Source organism: Manis pentadactyla, chromosome 10 (assembly GCF_030020395.1).
Source record: "Manis pentadactyla isolate mManPen7 chromosome 10, mManPen7.hap1, whole genome shotgun sequence".
Lineage (NCBI taxonomy): Eukaryota > Metazoa > Chordata > Mammalia > Pholidota > Manidae > Manis > Manis pentadactyla.
Window position 1 is genome coordinate 128,675,416 of NC_080028.1, and position 19,471 is coordinate 128,694,886.

A 19,471-nucleotide genomic window follows, 5' to 3' on the forward strand; every position below is an offset into this window, starting at 1 on the left:
GGCGGCGCCCCAGCCGGAGCCCGAGCCGGAGCCGGAGCCCGAGGCGACTGGAACCGAGCTGTAGCCACCGAGGCCGCCACCGGGTCCCCACCGTCTCCGCGCCGCCCCCGCGCCCCTCTTTGCCGGTGGCGGGCGTGGGCGGAGTGGCTAGCCCGTGGCCGGCTGGTGGGCAGCCGGCGCCATGGCTGCACCGGAGCCGCTGCGGCCCCGCCTGTGCCGCCTGGTGCGCGGCGAGCACGGCTACGGCTTCCACCTGCACGGCGAGAAGGGCCGCCGCGGGCAGTTCATCCGGCGCGTGGAGCCCGACTCCCCTGCGGAGGCGGCCGCGCTGCGCGCCGGAGACCGCCTGGTCGAGGTCAACGGCGTCAACGTGGAGGGCGAGACACACCACCAGGTGGGTGCCCGCGCCCTGCCCCGGGCCCGCCGGCCCCGGGTCCCGGGGCCCCTACCGGGGGAACGGGTTCCTGGCCCGCGCGCGCGGGGTCCCCAAGAACACCAGGCTGGGAGCTGCCTGCGCCCAGGCCTCAGCTCCCTGGTCTGGGCCAGGAGGGGGTCGCACAGGGGCCTGCGTGGGCTCCCGCCAGGAGGGTTGGGGGGACGTGGCTACCGAGGCAGCCGCGCCAGCCTTCCTCCTGGCCTCCTTCCTAGCCTCCTTGCCAGGAAGCTTGTCCTGCACCGCGGACGGGGGGTCCTGGCAGGCAGGGTCCCGCACTGCGGCTCCTGGCCCTGGGCCCTAGCTTTTTAGTCTTGTTCTGGCCTCTGGGAGCAGTGTGCGGAGGTGTCTGGGCGTTGCGGGGTCTCCCTGCAAGCACTGGCTTTGGGTGCTCTTCTATGAGTGTGTACATAGCTGGGTATGTGTGTGAGTGTGCAGGTCCCTCTGGGGTCACACATGTGTGCATACATCTGCCTGTGTGTGCCTGGAGGGGTGTCACAGTCACACACACCTGTGTGTTCCTGTATCTATTTGTGGAGTGTGTGTGTGTGTGAATATACAGGTCTGTACCCTGGGTGTGTGTGTGTATGTATGGACAGATCTGCATGCCTGGACATGAGTGTGTGAGCTGGGCTGTGTGTGTGTCCGTCTGCCCAGCTGTATGTGTGGGGGTCAGCGTGTTGGCAGGTGTAATAGCCTGTGTCCTCGCTGATGGTGTCTGGGTGGGAGTCGGCACATTCCTCTCTTTGGAGCCTGCCCAGCCCTGTAGGGGTCACTGGCCACAGCCCCCTCCAACCTGCAGTGGGAGCAGAAGGCCAGAGGGAGGGCAGGGACTCCTCTGCAGGTTCTGACTGCTGCGGAGTGTCCATCTCTCACTGGTCAGGGCCCAGCCTCCCTCCTCTCTTTCTGCTCCCTGTCCTCTATGTCCTCCCAGCCCCCGTCTGCTTGGCCAACCCTAGGGTCTGGAGACCAGCAAATCGTTTCTTGGCTGTGCCAGAAGCTGAGCTACTGCTTCTATGCTTTTACCTATGGTGCCCTTGTCTGTCTGTCTGCAGTCCTTCTGTCTTCCACCCAGTGTCAACTGGATAAGGCTGTTTGCTGAAGGAGGTGTGGGGGTCAGGGCCAGAGAACCTGGCTTGACAGGCCGCGGGGAGGGGCTGGCAAGGCTGGCACCCGGTCTGTTTAACAGTCACTGCCACCGCCCTTGGCCTGAGTGCCTCTTAGCCCAGGCTTCCGGGGAGCTGGTCTCTGAGAACTTCACGCACTGGACACGTGGGCCCCTCCCACCACCCCCGGAGTGGGGTGGTGCTGGTACAGCTCCATTTCACAGATGAGGAGCTGATGCTTGGACACACTGGGCCACTTGTCACTTGTCTGGGTCCCACAGTGGAGCCGGCAGTGTGTGGGGGCGGGGACGGTCCTCCTGTTGTCCTCTGGGTCCCCGGGAGGGAGGAGGCCAGGAGGGTGGGAGACAGGCCTGGTTCAGACCTTCCCATCTATTGACAACTTTTGCTGGGGGCTTGGTCTGCCCTCCTCAGGGCTGTTGGGTGGGGATGGGGGTGGGGTATTACCCTTTCTACCCCCGTGCCCAGTGGCACTGCTCCTCCCAGAGGTGCACACACTGGCATGCACACATCATGGCCAACCCCGTTCCAGACACTTCACAGGCTCCTGCATTGACACACAGATGGTCATAATGCCACACAGGTCTCCATGCGGACCTGCCTCTCCTGCCTCCACCTGCTGAGTCTGAATCCAGCTTCCTGGGTTGTGTGCAGGTGCATCGCCACAGGAACCCAGGTCTTCCCCTCTCTGCAGATCCAGCAGGAACAGGCCCGTGGGCACAGTCTGGAAGCAAACGGAGGGCCTAGGGGCAGGGATTTGGACCTTTGTGCCCCACTATTGGAGCAACAGAAATGGGCACAAATATACCCAGACTGGGCCCTGGAGAGACTCCCTACCCTCAAACCCAGAATAAAAGATAGCCCCTGAATCAGATGGTTGCATACCAGTGCACACGCACATATGCATGCCAACAACACAAAGCCTAGAGACTGACTGCCTCACCCAGCTTCCCAGCTCCTCCTGGAGAAGACCTTGGGCTGAGGGCAGCCCTGCAAAGGCCCTGCCACCCGGGCAGCCTGGGCCCTAGTGTCAGGGCCTCCGGAGAGAGGGAGGGAGCTGCTGGAGCCCGTGGGTGGGGGGTGGGGCTGGCGGGCCTCTGTCTGGCCGCCTGCCCATGAGCCGGGCCAGCCCGGGGTGGTGCCAGTGTCCATGTGCCTCACAGAGTGCTGGCTGCTGACTGGCTCCTGACACCTGCCTGTCGCAGGTGGTGCAGAGGATCAAGGCGGTGGAGGGGCAGACTCAGCTACTGGTTGTGGACAAGGAGACAGACGAGGAACTCCGCCGGCGGCAGCTGACCTGCACTGAGGAGATGGCTCAGCGAGGGCTGCCGCCCACCCAGGGCCCCTGGGAGCCAAAGCTGGACTGGGCACGTGCAGCCAGCCTCGGTTCTGATGCTGGCTGGAAGGTATGGTGGGCTCTGCCCACAGGCCCGTCAGGCCTCTCCCAGACCACTGTGTCTGCCTCCTGACGGCAGTCTCCACCTCTGGTCATCTCCAGAAATTTCTGTCTCCTCCTGTTCTGCTTCTCCCAGCCCCTTCTCTGCCCCTAGGGACCATGACGTTGGTTACTTGGGGCCACTCTTTCTGCCCTCGGCCTGTGTTTTATGCCAGGTGGGGTCAGGACAGCCTACCCCTGCTCCCTGGCCTCTGGCCCCCTGTCTCCAGCCTTTTCCCCCAGGATGTTTATTGGAGTCCCCTGGCCTAGAGTAGGTCACTGGTAAGCCCCCCTCCCCAGCCCAGGGCTGAGGAAGCTGGGGAGGGGCTGCTGGGAATGTGCCCAGCTCTGCGCACTGTGTGGCTCTGGGTGTGCTGGGTGTCTGTCCAAGGAGACTGCTTGTGCTGTGGGGCAGGGGCTGGCCCTCCCCTGTAGGCAGTACGTGGCTAGGGGCAGCTGAGGAGACTGAGTTAGTTCCTCCGTGCTGGGGTCTGGGTCTTCAGGGGTTGGGGCACCTCCCCCTTGTCCCTGTTCCCCCTCCAGGCTGGAACAGCCGGAAAAGAACTGGTTGGGTGGGGCTGTGCCGCCTCCCAGGTAGCTGGGCCTGGGGTAGCCCTCCCTGGACCGCCGCTGGGAGCCAGCAGGAGAGTCTGAGGCTGGCTGTTCTGCCTCTGGGCAGCTCCATGTCAGAATCTCTCCTGCTCTCTTACCTTTTACCTTTTTTTTTTTAAGAAGAACAAATTTCTTCAGGGGATTCTAGAGTCAAGCCCAGGGGTTCCCCGGGTCCCACTTTAACAATCACTGAGGGCCTGTGGAGACCACGATCTGAGGTTTCTGAGTGTGCAGGGGTGCAGGGGATCCTAACACCCCCCGTGTCCTATTCCCAGATGTCTCCCATGTGACCTGGACCTTGGGGGGCCCGTCCTGGATGATGGCATTCCAGGAGGGAGCCAGCCTGGCATAGGCCTGCGCATGAAGCCATGGGTGCTGTTTGCTTTCTGCTCAAGGGCAGAGAACCATGGGGTGGTCAGGGCCATCCAACCTGGCTTCTGGACTTTGCCTTGGGGCTGCCAAAGGCCCTTCAGAGTAGTGATTTCAGGGGAGTCCTGGGCTGGTTCTCCACTGGCCCCTCCCAGGCCCGAGGGCCAGAGCCTCCGCTCCCTGGGTTTCATCCCCAGGGGAAGTGCCCCTCCTCCCCACAGGCATTTGTCCATTGATTTAGGCACAAATGGTTTAGTTCACCTTCCTGTGGAAAAATCCGCCCTCGGGCCTTATCTGGAGGGTGGGGTGGCCAAGGCACCTTGTCCTTGGGTGGGACCTTCCCCCTCTGCTATTTCAGGCTCTGGGGGCTGCAGGAAGCCCTAGGAGGGGGCTTCCTCTGGGTGTATTTTTAGAGGAACAAAGTGGGACCTAATGGGCAGGTCCCTCTGAGGCTGGGGCTGGCCTCGGGACAGGGACCCAGAGCGTCAGAGGCCAGAGCAAGGGTCTTTGTCGCCTCCCTTCCAGGCAGGGACCTAATATTTAATTGGCTGAGCTCAGCTCATCAGGAGGTGCTGGGCCTGGGCTGACCTCTAGGAAGCAGGCGTAGCCTCTGCCTGAGGTGGGCTGGCAGGGAGCTCGGGAGAGCGAAGCCCACAGGCGGGGCTGTGCTCAGGTGCATAGGGAGCAGGCCCGGGCAGGATGTGTGTGGTCTGCTTTGGTGCAGGACGAGGGGGTCTAAGTCCTGTGCCCTGTAGGAGGTGAGGACCCAGTGGGGGTCAGGGTCCTGTGGGGCGCTCATGCCCTCTCAACCTCAGTTTCCCCGACCCTGGGCCAGTGGGGGAGACACATCTGATGTGACTGGGGGGTGTCAGGGCCGAGTCAGTGGGACTCAGCCTCAGGCCAGACCCGGCTGGGGGTGGCTGCAGCTGACCCCGCAGTAATGCTAGGCAGCGGCCCCCAAGGTGAGACAGGGCACCTGGTGCTGCCAGACGGGTCCTCCTTGCCCTCACCCCGAACCTGGGCCCCCACCGCTAGTCTCTGGGCCCTGGGCTGAGATTGAGGGGGTGACTGGCAGGAGTGGCGGCCTGGAGCATGTCTGCAGGAGGGCTTCGGGGCTCCCTGGCTCCCACTGTGCCCTGTGACACACAGCAGGACTGTCTTCTGTTCCGGGGCTGGGGTCCCCTCCCTTGCCCCCCTGTCTACCAGCCCTGGTCCTGGGAGCAGGGCAGGGCCTCCCAGCAGCTTCCTTCCTTCCTTTCTTGGGACGGAAACCCAGTCAGTGGTGGGCGTCTGGCTGGAGCCTGAGCTGGGGCGGGGGGCTCAGCCACCACCCTGCTCCCCAAAGTGACTCAGCCCCCATGTCTCCACCCGTCCCTGGGGAGCCAGGGCCACAGAAGGAGGTGGATAAATGGGGTGGCATCCTGGGCTGGCCGGACAGTTCAGGCCACTCTGGCTGGACGCTTGCTGCCTGCTACTTCTGTCCTGCCTCCCATGGCCCGCTCTGGGAATGCCACACCGCTGGCGCCGGCCCCAGGAGCCCCTCCACGGAGCCCATCCCAGGTGCTTGTGCAGGTCTGGTGGTGGGACAGGGTGGGCAGTGAGGACCCTGGCAGCCAGCCTAGCCCGTGTCCCCAGAGCCAGGAGAGGGGACTCCTGGGCCCCTGATAACCCTGGTGTGAGCAGGCTGGACCCTGAGCGACAATGGGGGCCTTTCTTTGCCAGGGCTGGTGAGTCATCATCTGGGGGGGCCCAGCCCCGTCCATGGGGCACCCCCATGTCAGCCTCTTAAACACAAGCACAGCTGGGAGGCCAGGACTTGCTTGTCCAGCTCCGGGGCCGCCGGCTAGGAGTCCGTGGGAGCCTGAGGCCCTGGATGGGAGGCGGCAGGAAGTGCTGTGAGCCAGGGCAAGGGGCAAGGAATGTGAGCAATGCCCCGGCCCATGCCTGCACCCCGCCCAAGCCGCCCGCTGCCTTCTCAGCCTCCCTGCATGGCTACTCTATTTGGGTTGCCCCCAAGCCAGCTGCAGCCTGCACTGCAGCCCCTCAACTTGCGGGTCTGCTGCCAAGTTCAGTGCTTCTCGGACTCTGATTGTAACGAGAGGGATTTAGGCTACATGTCAGGAGAAACCCCTTCGGCTCAGGTGGTGAGACGTGGCTGTGCTGGGTTGAGGCAGGGGACGGCCCGTGTGCTCCCGAGCCCAAATGTGACTTTAGCCTGGCCTTATGGCCCCAGATGCCCCCCAAGTCCTGCTTCCTGTTTGGGGGCCTTGAGAGATCCTGCCCTGGGGGCTGTTGTGGAGCGTGTGGCAGGAGACTGCAGGGCCCTGTGACACGGGGCTGTCCTTGCACACGAGTGGGTCACTGCGTGTGTCCGTGTAGCATAGCGAGTGTGTGTTCGGATGTCTGGTCTCTGAGATGGTGCAATGTGCCTCGCCGCCTGGGCTGCATCCACGTGGCAGCCGTGGCCATGTCCTACTTCCTCATTCTGTGCTCTGCCCTGGCTCTGAGCCGGTGCTCTGACAGCCCCTACCCGAGAGGCGCTTCTGTGGGGAGGCGTGGACCTGCCCCAGAGCCTGACGCCTGTACCTCTGGGTATGTCTGGGAGAGGGGCCCTGGAGAACACGGGGTCTCACACCTCTCAGTTCAGCCCCAGTTGCCCAGCTGAGCTCCCACAGGCCCACGGGACAGCAGCCCTGTGCTAGAGTTCCCAGGGTTATAGGGCCAGATGGGGCCTGCAGCAGGGGCTCCAGGAAGGTGCCTGTGCAGGCTTTAGGGGTTAGGGAAGGGGACCCGGAAGAGGGTCACAGGATGGACAGGAAAAGGGTGCTCCTCATGGGTGGGAAGGCCCAGAGCCCAGGGCAGGCCCCCACCCTGCAAGGAAACCCATGCACATGCCGCTGCCCGGCCGACTAGCAAGCCAGAGCATTGGCAGTCAGATGTGGGATTTGGAACATGCTCGCAGGCCTGGGGTCTGGAGTGGTCGGGGAAAGCCTGGACTCAGGGGTACAGGTGCTGAGGCCTGGATACCTTCCCTGAGGGCTGAGGGGCACTCCCTCAGTGCCGCCTGTGGCCCCAGCCTGGCCTGGGGACCCTCAGCCGCACTCAGAGAGCTGGAGGGTGAGGGAGGGCCCCGGCGAGCACCCTCACCCTGCACACACAAGCAGGCTCCAAGCGTCCTGGGAAACCTGAGCTGCTGCCCGTCCGCTCACTCCGGCCACCTGCCATGTTTAATTGAGCTCCAGCAGCCGCTGGCCACTCAGCGCCGTGGTCACTGCCCTAGGCTGGGTGGGGGTCCTGGGACCTGGCCCTGCCTGCACAGGCCCCAGCCCAGAGCCCTACTGCAGAATGCCAGAGGTAAAGTGAGGCAGGGCCCTGGGGTGTTGATGGGTGGCCCCTCAGGGCACCACGGGACTTCACGTCTGGCAGAGAGGGTGGGAGGGCAGGTCCCGCCCCTGCCCTCTGCCTGGGCTCCTGCCCTCTGCCTGGGCTCCCGCCCTGCTGTGCATCCCTGTGTCAGGGCCCTGTGGGGGCGGGGGCAGCCCCGGCTTGCTCTGGAATGTGAAAGCAAATACAGCCGCACGGCCATCGGCCCTGTGGAGGCCACTGGGAGAGAAAACAACTGCTGGGCCTCCAGCTGCCCTGCCCCACACACTCAGGGAGGTGGGTGGTGTGGGGGCACACGAGCCAGGCCACGGGGACAGAGTGAGTGGCAGCTCATCTCGGCTGGTCCCCCAGGACCCTGGGCTGTGCTCAGCACTGCCTTGAGTCAGCCGATTCTCCTAATACCCTTGTAAGGCCACTGGTCCCATCAGAAGTCATTTTGGGGTTTGGAAACTGGGTTTGCCCAAGGTCTCACCACTGGAGCCAGGTCATGGCCTAAGTGGGGCCCTGGGCATGGGCGCACCGTGTTTGTCTCTGAGACCTGGGGCTGTTGCAGGTGGGAGCATGATACCACGTGTGGGGGTTGGGCTCCCTCCTGCCCACCTCCACTGCTGTGCAGCACATTGCGGGCTGCAGGCCCGGGTTGGGAGATCAGAGATGAAGCCTGACCCCGCGTTCCATGTGCCTGCAGGATGTGAATGGGCCCCCGAGGGAGCTACGCCCTCGGCTGTGCCACCTGCGGAAGGGCCCCCAGGGCTATGGGTTCAACCTGCACAGTGACAAGGCCCGCCCAGGACAGTATATCCGCTCGGTGGACCTGGACTCACCCGCCGCCCACTCTGGCCTCCGTGCCCAGGACCGACTCATTGAGGTACCTGTCATCGAGATTTCAGTGTTGGGTGTTCTGCCTGTGTGGGTCCCTCTGTGCTTGTGTCCCCCGTGTGTCTGTGCCAGTGTCTCCTGCTTGTCTGGCCCATGTCCCCCGCATGTCTGTGCTAGTGTCCCCAGCGTGTCTGGCCCATGTGCCCCTTGTGTGTGTCTGGGCACATGTCCCTCTGTGTGTGTGTCCGTGTCCCCTACGTGTGTCTGGGCCCCAGGTCCTTGCTGGGAGGAAGGAAGATGCTGGGAACCTGAGCTGGCATCCCTCTTGCTGCCTGGGCTGGTGACAATATTGATGAATATTTGATGCCACACCTGGCCAGGTGGCTCGGGGCTGGTGGGGAGCTGTCCCCAGGCAGTCCTGACTCCGTGCTGCTGGTGGCAGGTGAATGGGCAGAATGTGGAGGGGCTGCGCCACGTGGAGGTGGTTGCCCGCATCAAGGCAAGGGAGGATGAGGCGCGGCTGCTCGTGGTAGACCCTGAAGCAGACGAGCACTTCAGGCGGCTGCGAGTCACACCCACTGAGGAGCACGTGGAAGGTGGGCCACTGCCCTGGGGCCAGGAGGTGGGGTGGGGTGTCCGGGGCTGGGTAGCCACCGACACACTGTCCCCACAGGTCCACTGCCATCACCAGTCACCAACGGGACCAGCCCTGCCCAGGTGAGAGGGTGGGAGTGGACAGGGTGGGCCTAGGAGAACACAGGGGCCCCTCTGGGGGTCCCCAGGCCTGACAGAGCACCCCACCTTGAGAGGTCTATCCTTGGGTAGGCACAGTTGAGACCCAGTCTGGCCCCAGCTGTAATGCCCTGTGGACCTCTGCTGGGCCAGCCACACCCCAGCTTCCTGGGGCAGGCGGGCACCTCTGGCCCCTGGGCTGCTGGCTCACTGTTGCCCGGTGTTGCCTGGTTCCCTGGTGGTCTTTAGTCCCTCCCTTGGAGGCTGGCACTGGCTTTACTCCAGGCAATGCTCATGTGGGCGATTTGTGCACCCAAACTGCATCTCCACATTGTGAGCCCGCCAGGGCCAGGCCACCTGCCTGCTCACTGCTGGGTGTCCCGGGTGCTGCCCTGCATGGGCCTGGAGCGTAGCAGAGGCTCGTGCCCACTGCCGATGTGGGAATAAATGCAGCCCCCAGGCGTGTGCCTGTGTGTACCGCAGGCCCCTGGGCGGGGCTCCTGAAGCCACGCCTCGCCCTTGGTTTCCCAGCTCAATGGTGGCTCAGCATGCTCGTCCCGAAGTGACCTGCCTGGCTTAGACAAGGACACTGAGGTAGTGAGTCCCTGCCCACCTCTACTGCTCGGCTCACACATGGGGAACCTGAGGCCTTGGGGGTGGGCGCCTGTGGAGCTGTCAGTCCAGGCAGCCGCCACTCCAGGAAGCCCTCCTGGTGGCCTCTAGTGTGACGTGAGTTCCCTGGGAGGGGTCACTTCTCTGGGGACTTGGGTCCAGGACTTCCCCTGGTCACCTGCCCACCCTGCCTGTCCCCAGGATGGCAGCACCTGGAAGCGTGACCCCTTTCAGGAGAGTGGCCTCCACCTGAGCCCCACTGCAGCCGAGGCTAAGGAGAAGGCGAGGGCCACTCGCGTCAACAAGCGGGCCCCGCAGATGGACTGGAACCAGAAGCGCGAGATCTTCAGCAACTTCTGAGTCCCTCCCGCCCATCTGCCAGGCCCACCTCCGAAACTTGGGCCTTGACCTACCCCCTGGGCCCTGCCCAGGGCTCCTGGGGTCCCAGTGGACTGGAGGGGGTGCCTCCTCATCCTCAGAAGCCGCGGAGGTCCCCCGCCACCTGGGAACCGACCCACACACCCCAGTGAGCCCTCATCCTGCGCCCTCCCGCTAGGTGCTGGGGGAGCGGCAGTCAGACCAGGAGGGGGGCCCAGGATGCTTGAGAGAGACAGAGAAGGTGGGGAGAGGAGGCCCAGGGCGGGGGAGCGAGGGGAGAGGGGAGCTGGCCTGTGGGGCCGGGTCCTTGCTCTGCCTGGGCCTGCTGACTTACAGGAATTCGTGTTTTTGCTTTTTTTCCAAAAAGAGCTCAGCTGCGCACATGTTTCCACTTAATACCAGAGCCCCCACCCCCTCCCCCTCTGGACGTGCTCTCTAAATCACAGTAAAACAGACCTTTCTCTGCAATCCATTTCCACCCCAAGCAGGAGTCCCAGAGACTTCCAGGGACAGAGAGTTGGGGGGCCCCAGGCTGTGTTTGTGGGGGCTTCTGCCCCATCGCTGCCCTCTCTGGAATGGGGGGGGGTCAATGGGCCAGGCCCCCCAGATCCCTACTGCACCAGGGTCTGGGGCACAGGGCCTGGGTTCTCCGAGGGGCTGGAAGATGAAGGCCCCGTGCCCCTGAGAGGGGCAGCCTCTGGACAGGCTCCTTGGCCCAGCACGGCGGCCCCAGGCCCGGGCAGTGTGGCTGTGGGAGAGTTTGCCCCGGCAGGGACCCCAGGCTTCTGGGCTTCACCCCTGCTTGGCGCCCTCCTCCAGGAGACCCCGCCCACTCAGCCTTTTCTCCCCGCCGTGACTCCCACCGACCAACATTGCTGTCTGTCCTATAAGCCATAGCGCTGCGCGCCCTCAGAATAAACAGGCCTTCCTCGGACCCCGGGCCTCCTCTGTCCCTCCTGACTCCTCTCTCGCGAGTGGAAGGCCGTAGTCCAGCAGGGAGTCAGCCGTCAGGCAGCCCCTGAGTTTCTGCTGCTGGAAGCTGAGGTCCATTCCTCAGCCTCCCCCCTCTCCAAATCCACCTGCCTGGCAGGGAAGCCTGACCCCTCCCTTCCCCTCCCTTCCCAGCCCACCTGGGACTCTGTGCCCCGGAGCCCTGCCTTCCTTTCCCATCCCACCCCTGCTAACAGCACCTCCTCGAAGCCTTCTGGGCTCCAGGCACTGCCCTCAGCCCCGGCAGCCAATGCCACCCCCAGTAAGTATGCCGAGGTCAGGCTTCGTGCCCTGTGGCACCCAGTCTGGGCCTACTGGGGTTCACCTGGAGGCCAGGTGGCTCTGTGAACACAGGGGGCGGGGCCTCCTGGCAGAGCCCGGCTCTCAGGGAGCACAAGCTCAGGACGGGTGCTTTTAGGTCTCCAGCCAGCTGCCAAGGAGGGAGGAGGCCCAGGTCTCCAGTGTCCCCAGTGGGCTGCCCAGCAGCTGGCTGCAGCTGGCTCCCACGGTCCCTCTCCCGTCCTCCTGCACACCCGCTGACCCCACTCCCCCACCCACCCCCACAGCCCAGATTGTCACGGCTCCATCCTGGCCTCCCAGGCAACCCAGTTCTAGACACACGTGAGCATGGACGCACACACAGCTCACACACGTGCTTCCCGGCCTGTCCCCACCCCCAGGTCTACAAGTCAGCCAAGCCTCAAGTGCAAACAACCCCTAAACTTTATTATAAACAGGCTTCGGCTCCCCAGCGAAGGCACATAACAGACAGCGAAGCAGCTGGGGAGAGGCTCCTGGGCCCTCAGGGCCCCGGTGCAGCTGGGCACAGGGCCCGGTTGAGGCAGGCCTGGCAGCGTGGGTGGACAGGCAGACAGGTCTGCTGGCCGAAGCCCACCAACAGTCCATTGATCTCGCTCCACAGCTCCCTGTGGGGGTGGCAGCCTGTCAGTGCCCAGGGAGGGAGGCAGGGAGGGAGGTTGGGGAGCCTGGCCCCCACCCACCTGTTGGCACCTGGGCAGCCACTCCTCCAGGGCAGCTCGGGTCTCCTCCGGGGTCTTGGTCTCCTTCCTGGTCCATCTGAGTCTGTTCGTAATTCTGTGCACGTGCGTGTCCACTGCTGCCGGGGACAGTGAGGAGCAGGCGTGGGGCATGTGTGCCAGCCGAATGCCCCGGTGTCTGCCCACGGCCCTGAGCCCAGGTCAGGGGGCCATGCTTGGAGGCTGAGTCTACCTCCCACTCCTGGGCTCTCACAGAGGGCCCAGAACTGCACATCCTGGCCACAGGGGCCTGAGAGCAGGTCATGGCTGGGACAGGACCAAGAGGGCTTAGGCTCTGTATTGGGGTGCAGGCAGCAGAGCTCAGCACTGGCTGTGGGCACCAAGCTGGTTTGGCAGCAGCTTAGCCCAGTAAGCTGGCGTGACGTCATGGTCAGGGATGGAGGGAGTGTGGCTAGATCAGTTGCAGCTGCTGGCCACCTGGGCCCTAGCCCCTGCCCCCTCCGGCCAGCTACCCAAGGGCCTGAGCGCCACACACTGGGCCCTCCTCGCCCCAGCCACGGCCATCCCCTCGGTGCCCGGCCTAGAGAAGCCAGTCCCTGCATGGCTGCTCTCCCCTGCTGCTGGCTGCCTAGAAAAAGGCTCAGCCTCTGCCCAGGTGCCGATGGAGAGAGTGCTGGCGTCACATGAGCCTCAGTTTCTTCCTCCCTAATGCAGAGACAGCCATGCTCCCTAAACCACCAGAGGCCCAGCCTAAGCCACAGCACCGCGTGACAGCCTCCTGCGGGCCAGTACAGGAAAGCCACGCACGAGGGCACTGCTTCCCCTGCTTTGTGGCTGAAGCTTGGAGAAGCCAAGTGTGTTGCCCAAGGTCACCCAGCTAGGAGGGCAGAACTGGGATCAGCCACTGCACCCCATGACTCTGGTTCTGAGGGAAGCCCCTGGGGGGGTGGCCCATCCTCACTAGGGTCTCCCTGTGGACGGCTGGGAGCAGAGGCCACAAGAAAGGGTGACCCTCTGACACCCCTACCTGCTGTGTCTGCTGCCCCCAGAGGCCTGTTCCCCACCCAGCCATGGGTAGGGGACCTTCCCGCCAGTCCCGTCAGACCACTCCCGGGACTGGGCAGCTGAGGATGGCTGCCCAGATAAGCTCAGGTATCTGCTGACAGGCTGGCAGCTGCAGGAGCCCAGGTAGGGGCGGCTCTGCCCTGGCCCCGCCTGGCCTGGCCTGGCTCTGGGGCTGCCACACTCCAGCCTCCCTGTGTGCTCAGAGCCCTTGGCCTTTAGCTGCCCGCCTGGCCGTTGGCAGTGTGGGGATGGGGCCCCCAGTCCGGGGTCAGGCTTTGTGAGTAGTGCTCAGCAAACAGGAGCTTCTCCTGTCTGTACCCATCTCTGAGTGGGGCAGGTCTGGGTCAGGGCTGGGAACACCTATCTGATACTTTTAGGCTGTGGATGGGGAAATCTGAATCAAGGTCACACATCACAAGGATCTGGGGAACCCTAACAGCCGCCAGTGAGCTTGCAGCCGGCCCCTCTCGCCTGTGGGCGTGTGACACTCACCAATGCCTGACACAGTGCCCCAGGCCACGGCCATGGCCAAATGAGCCATCTTGGGCCCAACGCCTGGCAGTGCCACCAGCTCTTCCACGGAGGCTGGGATGTCGCCGCCATAGTGCTGCTGCAGGATGGCACTGGTCTGCTTGATATATTTTACTTTGTTCTGAAAGATGGGGAAGTCAGACATGGAGGTGGGGGTACAGCCTGGCCCGGGAGGACGAGGCCTCAGGAAGGCCCGATGGTGCCCTGAGCTGCCTGTCCCCTGCCCAGGATACACTCTGCTTGTCCCTATCTCCCCAGGAGGCGGCAACAAGCCAAGGGCAGCAGGGAGCCAGAGAAGAGCCAGTGCAGGCCTGGACCCTGCCTCCCACCTGCCTGGGCCAAAGACGTGTGCAGGACCTGGCTGGGTGGCGGGGGCCCTGCCCATCAGTCCTCCCACTGGCCAGGCAGGCGCTAGGCTCAGCCATGCCACGAACTGGGCTCAGCAGCACCTGGGCCTTCAGGAGGGAAGACTGGAGTTTGGGGCTCCCCTGCCAGCCACCAGGGCAGCCAGGCAGTTCCCATTCTGTTCCTGAGCAGAGAGGGCTATTTAAAACCCATTTGACAAACCACAGCCGATGCCAGAGCCAAGGGGAAGCAGCCCCACCCGCCCGGCTGCCTTCGACGGATCCGCCCACCAGCCACCGGGTGCTTGTGCGGCCTATGCAGGCTCCTGCAGGGAGGGTGGGAGGCACTCCAGGGAGGCCTGGAGTAAACAAAGGAAAGGCGGAGGGCAGCCTCAGCAAGGAAGGGAAGGTTGGGGCTGCTGGGCAGGGAGGCAGAGGAAGGAAGGGGCGGGCTGCAAATGAGAAAGACCAAGGAGCTCCAGGGCCCGGCCCCCTGTGGCTACTTCCTGCACTCCCAGAGCACCCCACACCCCAGCTCTGGTGGCCACAGGGTGGGCTCACCCTCCAGAAGCCCACGGGGTAGATGAGGGTGCCCAGAATGTTGTCATCTGTCTGCAGAATGCTGTCCACTGTCAGGCCCCGGGCCCGCAGCCGCTGCATGGCGCCTGCTGTCACCTGGTCTTTGGTCTGACTGGAGAGCATCAGTGACAGCAGCAGCTGGTACCTCTGCACCTGCATGTGCCACAGGGGTGGCTGGTGGTGGGTCCTGGGTGCTCACTGTGGGCCAGACCCCAGCCAAGCTCTTTACCCACCGACACTTATTACCCTCCCCTGCACCCCGGCCAATGGAGCTTGGGTGGGGTCTGGCCTGGGCCTCGTTTTTCATCTGCAACCTGGGGACAATAACAGACCCTGCCTCAGAGGATTGCTGTGGAACTTAAAGAAATCATCACAGCACCTAGACTCATACCTGGCACAAGATCAGCTCTCAACAGCCATTAGCTACTGCTATGTAAATAATACCACCCATTCCACAGATGAGCAAACAGGCCCCAAAAGGCATGTACTCAAGACATCTGTAGCAGGGTTGGGATTAGAACCCGGTTGGTCTGAGGACTAGGAGCCGGGCCAGTGAAATGTAAGGAATGCTCTTTTAACAAACGTCCCAAGAAGACCTGATATGCCAGGACTGTGCCAGCCAAACACAGAGCACAAGGCCCAAACCACAGGTACCCAAACCTGCTGAGTGGCCACAGTGAAGCAGGTGATGCTGCCTGGTGCTCCAGGCCCCAAGTGCACATCCTTCTCAAGGTGCTGCAAGCAGGGGAGGGTTCCAGACAAGAGCCACCACTTGTCAGGCTGCCCCCCATCAGAGGCCTGAGAGGGAGCCAATGTCTTGCTCAGAAAGGGGTCACCAGGCAGATGGGGCCCCTGCCTACCTTTGGGGGTGCACTGGGATCATAGCAGTGCTCAGCCCCCAGCTGGTCCACAGGTGCGTCCTTCCCACTCCTCATGGTGCGTATGTTCGCCAGCTGCCGCTGCCAGTCCTGAGGCTCCCACCCCGGGGCCTTGAGGGGCTCGGTGCCCTCTCCTTTCTCACGACGTGAGCCCTCATAGGCCACATGTAGTCTTTGTGCCTTCCGCTGACGTTTCGCAGAGCTCTGGCTTTCCCTTCCTTCTGCAAAAAGTGCCACTTGGTCCCTTCAGCAGGGCCACAGGTGAGGGTGGGGTGTGGGTGCTGCCTGACTTGCCATCACCCCTCATCATTCATCCAACCGGCTGAATTGGATCTATTCTGGCTGCGCACCCTCTACCGCAGCTCTGTTCTTTGGAGCACATGCTCTGCGGCAGCCTGCCTTCCCCATGACACTGTCCTCCTGACCAGTGTTGCTTGCATATTGTAGGACTCTAGTAATTCCTACACCATGGTGTCCCCAACCTAGTTTCCATGCTGTGTCAGAGAACTTTCTAAGACCCACATTGTATTATGTCCCTTCCCCTTTAAAGCTCCTCCAAAATGTTTTTTATCTTGTTCTAGTCTCCAGACTCCATTCTGGCATCAAAGCTCCTGCCCACCTGGCTGGCATTGACACCTGTTTCCCCTGTCCCAGTTCCTCCAGTCATGCTTCTGTCCCAGTGTGGCTCTCCTTGTCTGGGCTACCCCTGAGGTTCCTGGGGGCCTATGGGAATCCCCCTCAGGCCAATCCTGCAGGACAAGTGCAGGGACCCTTCAGTCTTGCTCATTGCCGAGTCCTGCACTTGGCACAGTACGTCCTTAATGGCTCCTGGAAAAACAGAATGAAAGCCGTGCCCTTTCCCGTTTTCTCTCAGAAGCACCCTCTAGCAGGGGGAGAGGATTTCTCCTTGGGGGTGTCCTTGGCACCCAGACTCTCTTGAGAGGGAAGCAGCTATGAGGTCAGGGCCGGTTTGCCCCACAAAAAGCCCAGCACAAGCGAGTATCCCAGGACAGGGGAGTAGGACGGGGAGAATTTTCTGTTCAGCATGATGGTGGGGGAGGTGGGGGAGCCCGAAACCCAGCCCCTGTGGACTCGTGCCCAACTCCTGGGAACAGGGCACAGGGTGAGCACCTACGGCCGCAGGTGGGGCCGGGTCTGCTGCGTTCTGCGCCCGGGTCCCCAGTCCTCAGTCCCTTGCTGGCCTTGCCCCGCCTCTCCTCCCGTGCCCCGGCCCTGGAGCAGAGCTACCTGCAGCCGCCTCTCCCGTCCGGAGCGGCGCGGCCTCCTGCCCACCCCCTCGCGGCCCAGCCCTGGGTCCCCGGCTCCTGCTGCGGGTCACCATCCTCACGCTCGCTGCGTTCATGCCGGACTTCTGTGGACTACACATCCCGGCGGCTCCCGCCGCCCCGTCATGTGACTTGATTCGCGCCCTACCTTTCTGCTGGTGGGCGGCCCAGAACTACGACTCCCAGCAAGCCCTGCGCCGGTAGTGCGCTGCCGGAAGTGGAGGCATTTCCGGGGTGGCCTGAAGGCCGGGGTGTTCTCCCTTCGCCCCGGGACTGGCCGGGGTGAGGCAGGCGCGGCGCAGGGTGAGTGGCGTGCGTCACCCCGACCGCTGATGCCGCCCCGGACCGCCGTGTGGCCCGGCCCCGACAGGGCAGCGGTGGTGGTGGGGCAGCGGCGCCGAGCCTGGACGGCGCTGAGGCGGCGGGGGCAGACCCCGCAGTGTCCCGGGCTCCGGCCTTCGGCCGCGCCCACCGCCGCCTGACCCTGAGGCTCCAAGCACACTTCGGTGTTCAGTTATGGCGCGTGTGAGGGTCCCAGCCTCTGGCACCCTCCCGATAGTCCTCCGCGTGGGGGGAGAAGAGGCGGCAAACGCCAGGGTTCCCAGGGCCGCGCGGCGGCCTCCCGCGTCCCCAGCCCCCTCATTCAGCCCGGGCCCTGAGGCAGGCGGGGTCCTCTCTGGCCGGGTCGCCCTGGAAGCTGGGGGAGGAAGGTGGTGCCCCCCCGGAGACCTAGGTGCCCCGGCGCTGGAGGTCCGCAGCGGGGCGGGTGGGCGGAGCTGCTCCTGAGACCTCTGCTCTGCCTGTTTCCTGGGCACAGAGGTGGCGTCTGGTGCGTCTCTACCCAACATGGCCAAGCCAACAAGCAAGGATTCAGGCTTGAAGGAGAAGTTCAAGACTCTGCTGGGACTGGGAACCCCGAGGCCAAATCCCAGGTCTGCAGAGGGCAAACAGACGGAGTTTATCGTCACGGCCGAAATCCTGAGAGTGAGAGAACTGTCTCTTCTTTTCTGCTAGTCCATTTGCTGGGGGAGAGGTGTTTTGTATTCTCCTCGGTTCTTGTCCCCGCCGTGACAAAGAATTGAATGGCAGAGACACAGCAGTGAAGCAGAGTAAAAGTTTTATTTAAAGCTACTTAGAAAGAAGTGCAGGCGACCTCAGAGAGAGGAGAGCGCCCTGAAAGGTTGAGGGTTCCCCCTTTTAAGGATTTTTCAGGAATATGACGAAGGGCTAGGGTGTGGGCTTGTTAAGTGGTCTCAAGTATCTTTGATGAGACTTTAAGTTTCTTACTAGTCAGTCCTCTAGGTAATTCTGCAAAATTAGTCTGCCCTTCCTCCAAGGTGGACAGAGGTATTTGGTTTGCTAAAGAGTATGTTAAGAAGCTTTCTTCTTAAACTTCCTAGGTTTTTTTTCAGAATGCAATTTTGGCTTTAAGGTGGGATCTCCCTGTCTTTATTATGCTGTTTATAGGTGGGCCTTTTAGCAGGCTAGAGTAAATCTTTCAAGGATCTAATTGACACAATGAAGATATGGGCTGTGCTCAGATACTTCTCTTTATCTGGGGAATATGCAAACCTTCGAGGCCAAGTTGCTCTTGACCTTTCGAGCTTTAACTGATTAACTCTGAGTCATTTCTGGCTTTCTAGGTTTAACTGGTTAACTGAGTCCTTTCTGGGGGCTTTACTCTCCTTGTTCTCTTTCCACACCGCTCATACCTATTTTCCTGCCTAACACTGTGGGAGGTGCAAGGAAGGCTGGGTTTGACATGCCACCAGGGTCTGTGGGAGCTGGGTCACTGTTCCCAGTACTCTGGAGGCGTACATCCTCTGGGGGTTCGGGATGTTCGGACGCCGAAGCGAGAAAACCCATTTTCTTAGACGTGGTCTGAAGACCATGGTTTGTTTCCACAGGTGATGAGGATTATGGGCAAGTGTAACTGGTAATATGTGAGTTCCTGGAGAAGTGGGTCTTTATTTTTTTGTGTGTGTTTGAATCTTTCCCTCCCTACCACATGCCTGGCACCGTGTTTTACCTGTAAATAAATGTTGAATTTTTGCACTTGTGAAGTTTCCCATTCAGAAACAACCAAAATGCTTACTAGCTGGTGAATGTATAAACAATATGGGCTGCGTCCATATGATGGAGTATTACTTGGCAGAAAAAGGAATGAAGTTTGATACATGCTGCAGCAGGGCTGAAGCTTGAGAACATGCTATGGGAAAGAAGTCAGTCACAAAAGACCGAATGTCATCTGACTTCATTTTCATGAAATGTCCAGATTAAGCAAATCTATAGAGACAGAAAGTGGATCAGCATTTGCCAGGGCCTGAGGCAGGGGATGGGGAGTGACTGCTAATGGGTATGAAGTTTCCTTTTCAGATGATGAAAATATTTTGGAGTGAGTAGAGGTGGTTGTAAGCATTGTGAATATACTAAAAATCGAGTTGAACAGTTCAAAATTGTTAAAATAGTGGATTTTATGTTACGTGAGTTTTATAAAAAAAAAATGCAGTCATGAAAAGAGAAGTCTGTTCTCACTCCACTGAGATGGAGTGGTCAGCTTAGTGATCCCTGGTCCCGGAATGATTGGCGGCAAGTCTGCAGGGTGAGAAGTGCAGGACGGTCGGTCCTCAAGGTGACCTGTGCCTGGCAGCCTGGCAGACCCGTGGCCCGAGCACAGGCACCTTTTCCCCCCTTCATCTCACTCCAGGAACTGAGTGTTGAATGTGGCCTCCACAACCGCATCCGGGTCATAGGGCAGATCTGTGAAGTTGCAAAGACAAAGACATTTGAAGAGGTAAGTCTGTCTCAAGGGGACTGCTGGGGAGATGTGCACAAGCCAATTAAAGGTCTGGTTAGGTTCTTTCTAGGAGTTGGGTTGACAGCTAAGTTGGCTAATGAACAC

At 61.9% G+C, this 19,471-nt stretch overlaps 3 protein-coding genes across 22 annotated transcripts in view; 2 read left to right on the forward strand and 1 right to left on the reverse strand.

Annotated features, from left to right (window-relative positions):
* On the forward strand, window positions 1-10,832 carry NHERF2 (NHERF family PDZ scaffold protein 2). 2 transcript variants are annotated; one of them, XM_036915982.2, is made up of 7 exons: window positions 1-394; window positions 2,763-2,963; window positions 8,046-8,225; window positions 8,619-8,772; window positions 8,850-8,893; window positions 9,440-9,502; window positions 9,722-10,832. In XM_036915982.2, the coding sequence occupies exons 1-7, from the start codon at window positions 182-184 to the stop codon at window positions 9,878-9,880; spliced, it is 1,014 nt and encodes a 337-aa protein (XP_036771877.1). In that variant the 5' UTR covers window positions 1-181; the 3' UTR covers window positions 9,881-10,832. The 2 variants fall into 2 exon arrangements, with proteins under 2 accessions (XP_036771877.1, XP_036771878.1); XM_036915983.2 differs by lacking the exon at window positions 9,440-9,502 and having other exon boundaries at window positions 2-394.
* A 730-nt stretch (window positions 10,833-11,562) lies between these two features.
* On the reverse strand, window positions 11,563-16,722 carry NTHL1 (nth like DNA glycosylase 1). 4 transcript variants are annotated; one of them, XM_057487833.1, is made up of 6 exons: window positions 16,532-16,722; window positions 15,266-15,501; window positions 14,388-14,558; window positions 13,444-13,603; window positions 11,890-12,005; window positions 11,563-11,814 (listed from the first exon to the last, which is right to left on the reverse strand). In XM_057487833.1, exons 1-6 carry the CDS (start codon window positions 16,668-16,670, stop codon window positions 11,578-11,580), a joined length of 1,059 nt encoding a protein of 352 aa, XP_057343816.1. In that variant the 5' UTR covers window positions 16,671-16,722; the 3' UTR covers window positions 11,563-11,577. The 4 variants fall into 4 exon arrangements, with proteins under 4 accessions (XP_057343816.1, XP_036771874.2, XP_036771875.2 ...); XM_036915979.2 differs by having other exon boundaries at window positions 15,266-15,504; window positions 16,532-16,717; XM_036915980.2 differs by having other exon boundaries at window positions 11,594-11,814; window positions 11,900-12,005; window positions 15,266-15,504; window positions 16,532-16,710.
* A 60-nt stretch (window positions 16,723-16,782) lies between these two features.
* TSC2 (TSC complex subunit 2) overlaps window positions 16,783-19,471 on the forward strand; it is a 34,723-nt gene continuing 32,034 nt past the window's right edge. For 14 of the 16 annotated variants that reach the window (XR_008992347.1, XM_036915967.2, XM_036915969.2 and 11 more), the window contains exons 1-3: window positions 16,783-16,872; window positions 17,389-17,553; window positions 19,277-19,363. Coding sequence is in view for 14 of the 16 variants with exons in the window: in XM_036915967.2 (XP_036771862.1) it covers window positions 17,416-17,553; window positions 19,277-19,363 (225 nt within the window). In the remaining 2 variants the exon portion in view is untranslated. Of the gene's footprint in view, window positions 16,873-17,386; window positions 17,554-19,276; window positions 19,364-19,471 lie in introns of those variants that run through there. The other 2 variants (XM_057487819.1, XM_057487826.1) reach the window with 2 other exon arrangements.

What these genes read in the sequence shown, in the direction of transcription:
- NHERF2 (XM_036915982.2), top strand. Translation starts at nt 182, where the DNA reads ATGGCTGCACCGGAGCCGCTGCGGCCCCGCCTGTGCCGCCTGGTGCGC. An exon ending in AGGGCGAGACACACCACCAG is followed by an intron (nt 395 to 2,762) that starts GTGGGTGCCCGC and finishes TGCCTGTCGCAG; the next exon opens with GTGGTGCAGAGGATCAAGGC. An exon ending in CACTGAGGAGCACGTGGAAG is followed by an intron (nt 8,773 to 8,849) that starts GTGGGCCACTGC and finishes CTGTCCCCACAG; the next exon opens with GTCCACTGCCATCACCAGTC.
- NTHL1 (XM_036915979.2), bottom strand. Translation starts at nt 16,670, where the DNA reads ATGTGTAGTCCACAGAAGTCCGGCATGAACGCAGCGAGCGTGAGGATG. An exon ending in GGGCACTGTGTCAGGCATTG is followed by an intron (nt 12,006 to 13,443) that starts GTGAGTGTCACA and finishes TGTCCCCGGCAG; the next exon opens with CAGTGGACACGCACGTGCAC. An exon ending in GGCTGCCCAGGTGCCAACAG is followed by an intron (nt 11,815 to 11,889) that starts GTGGGTGGGGGC and finishes CCACCCCCACAG; the next exon opens with GGAGCTGTGGAGCGAGATCA.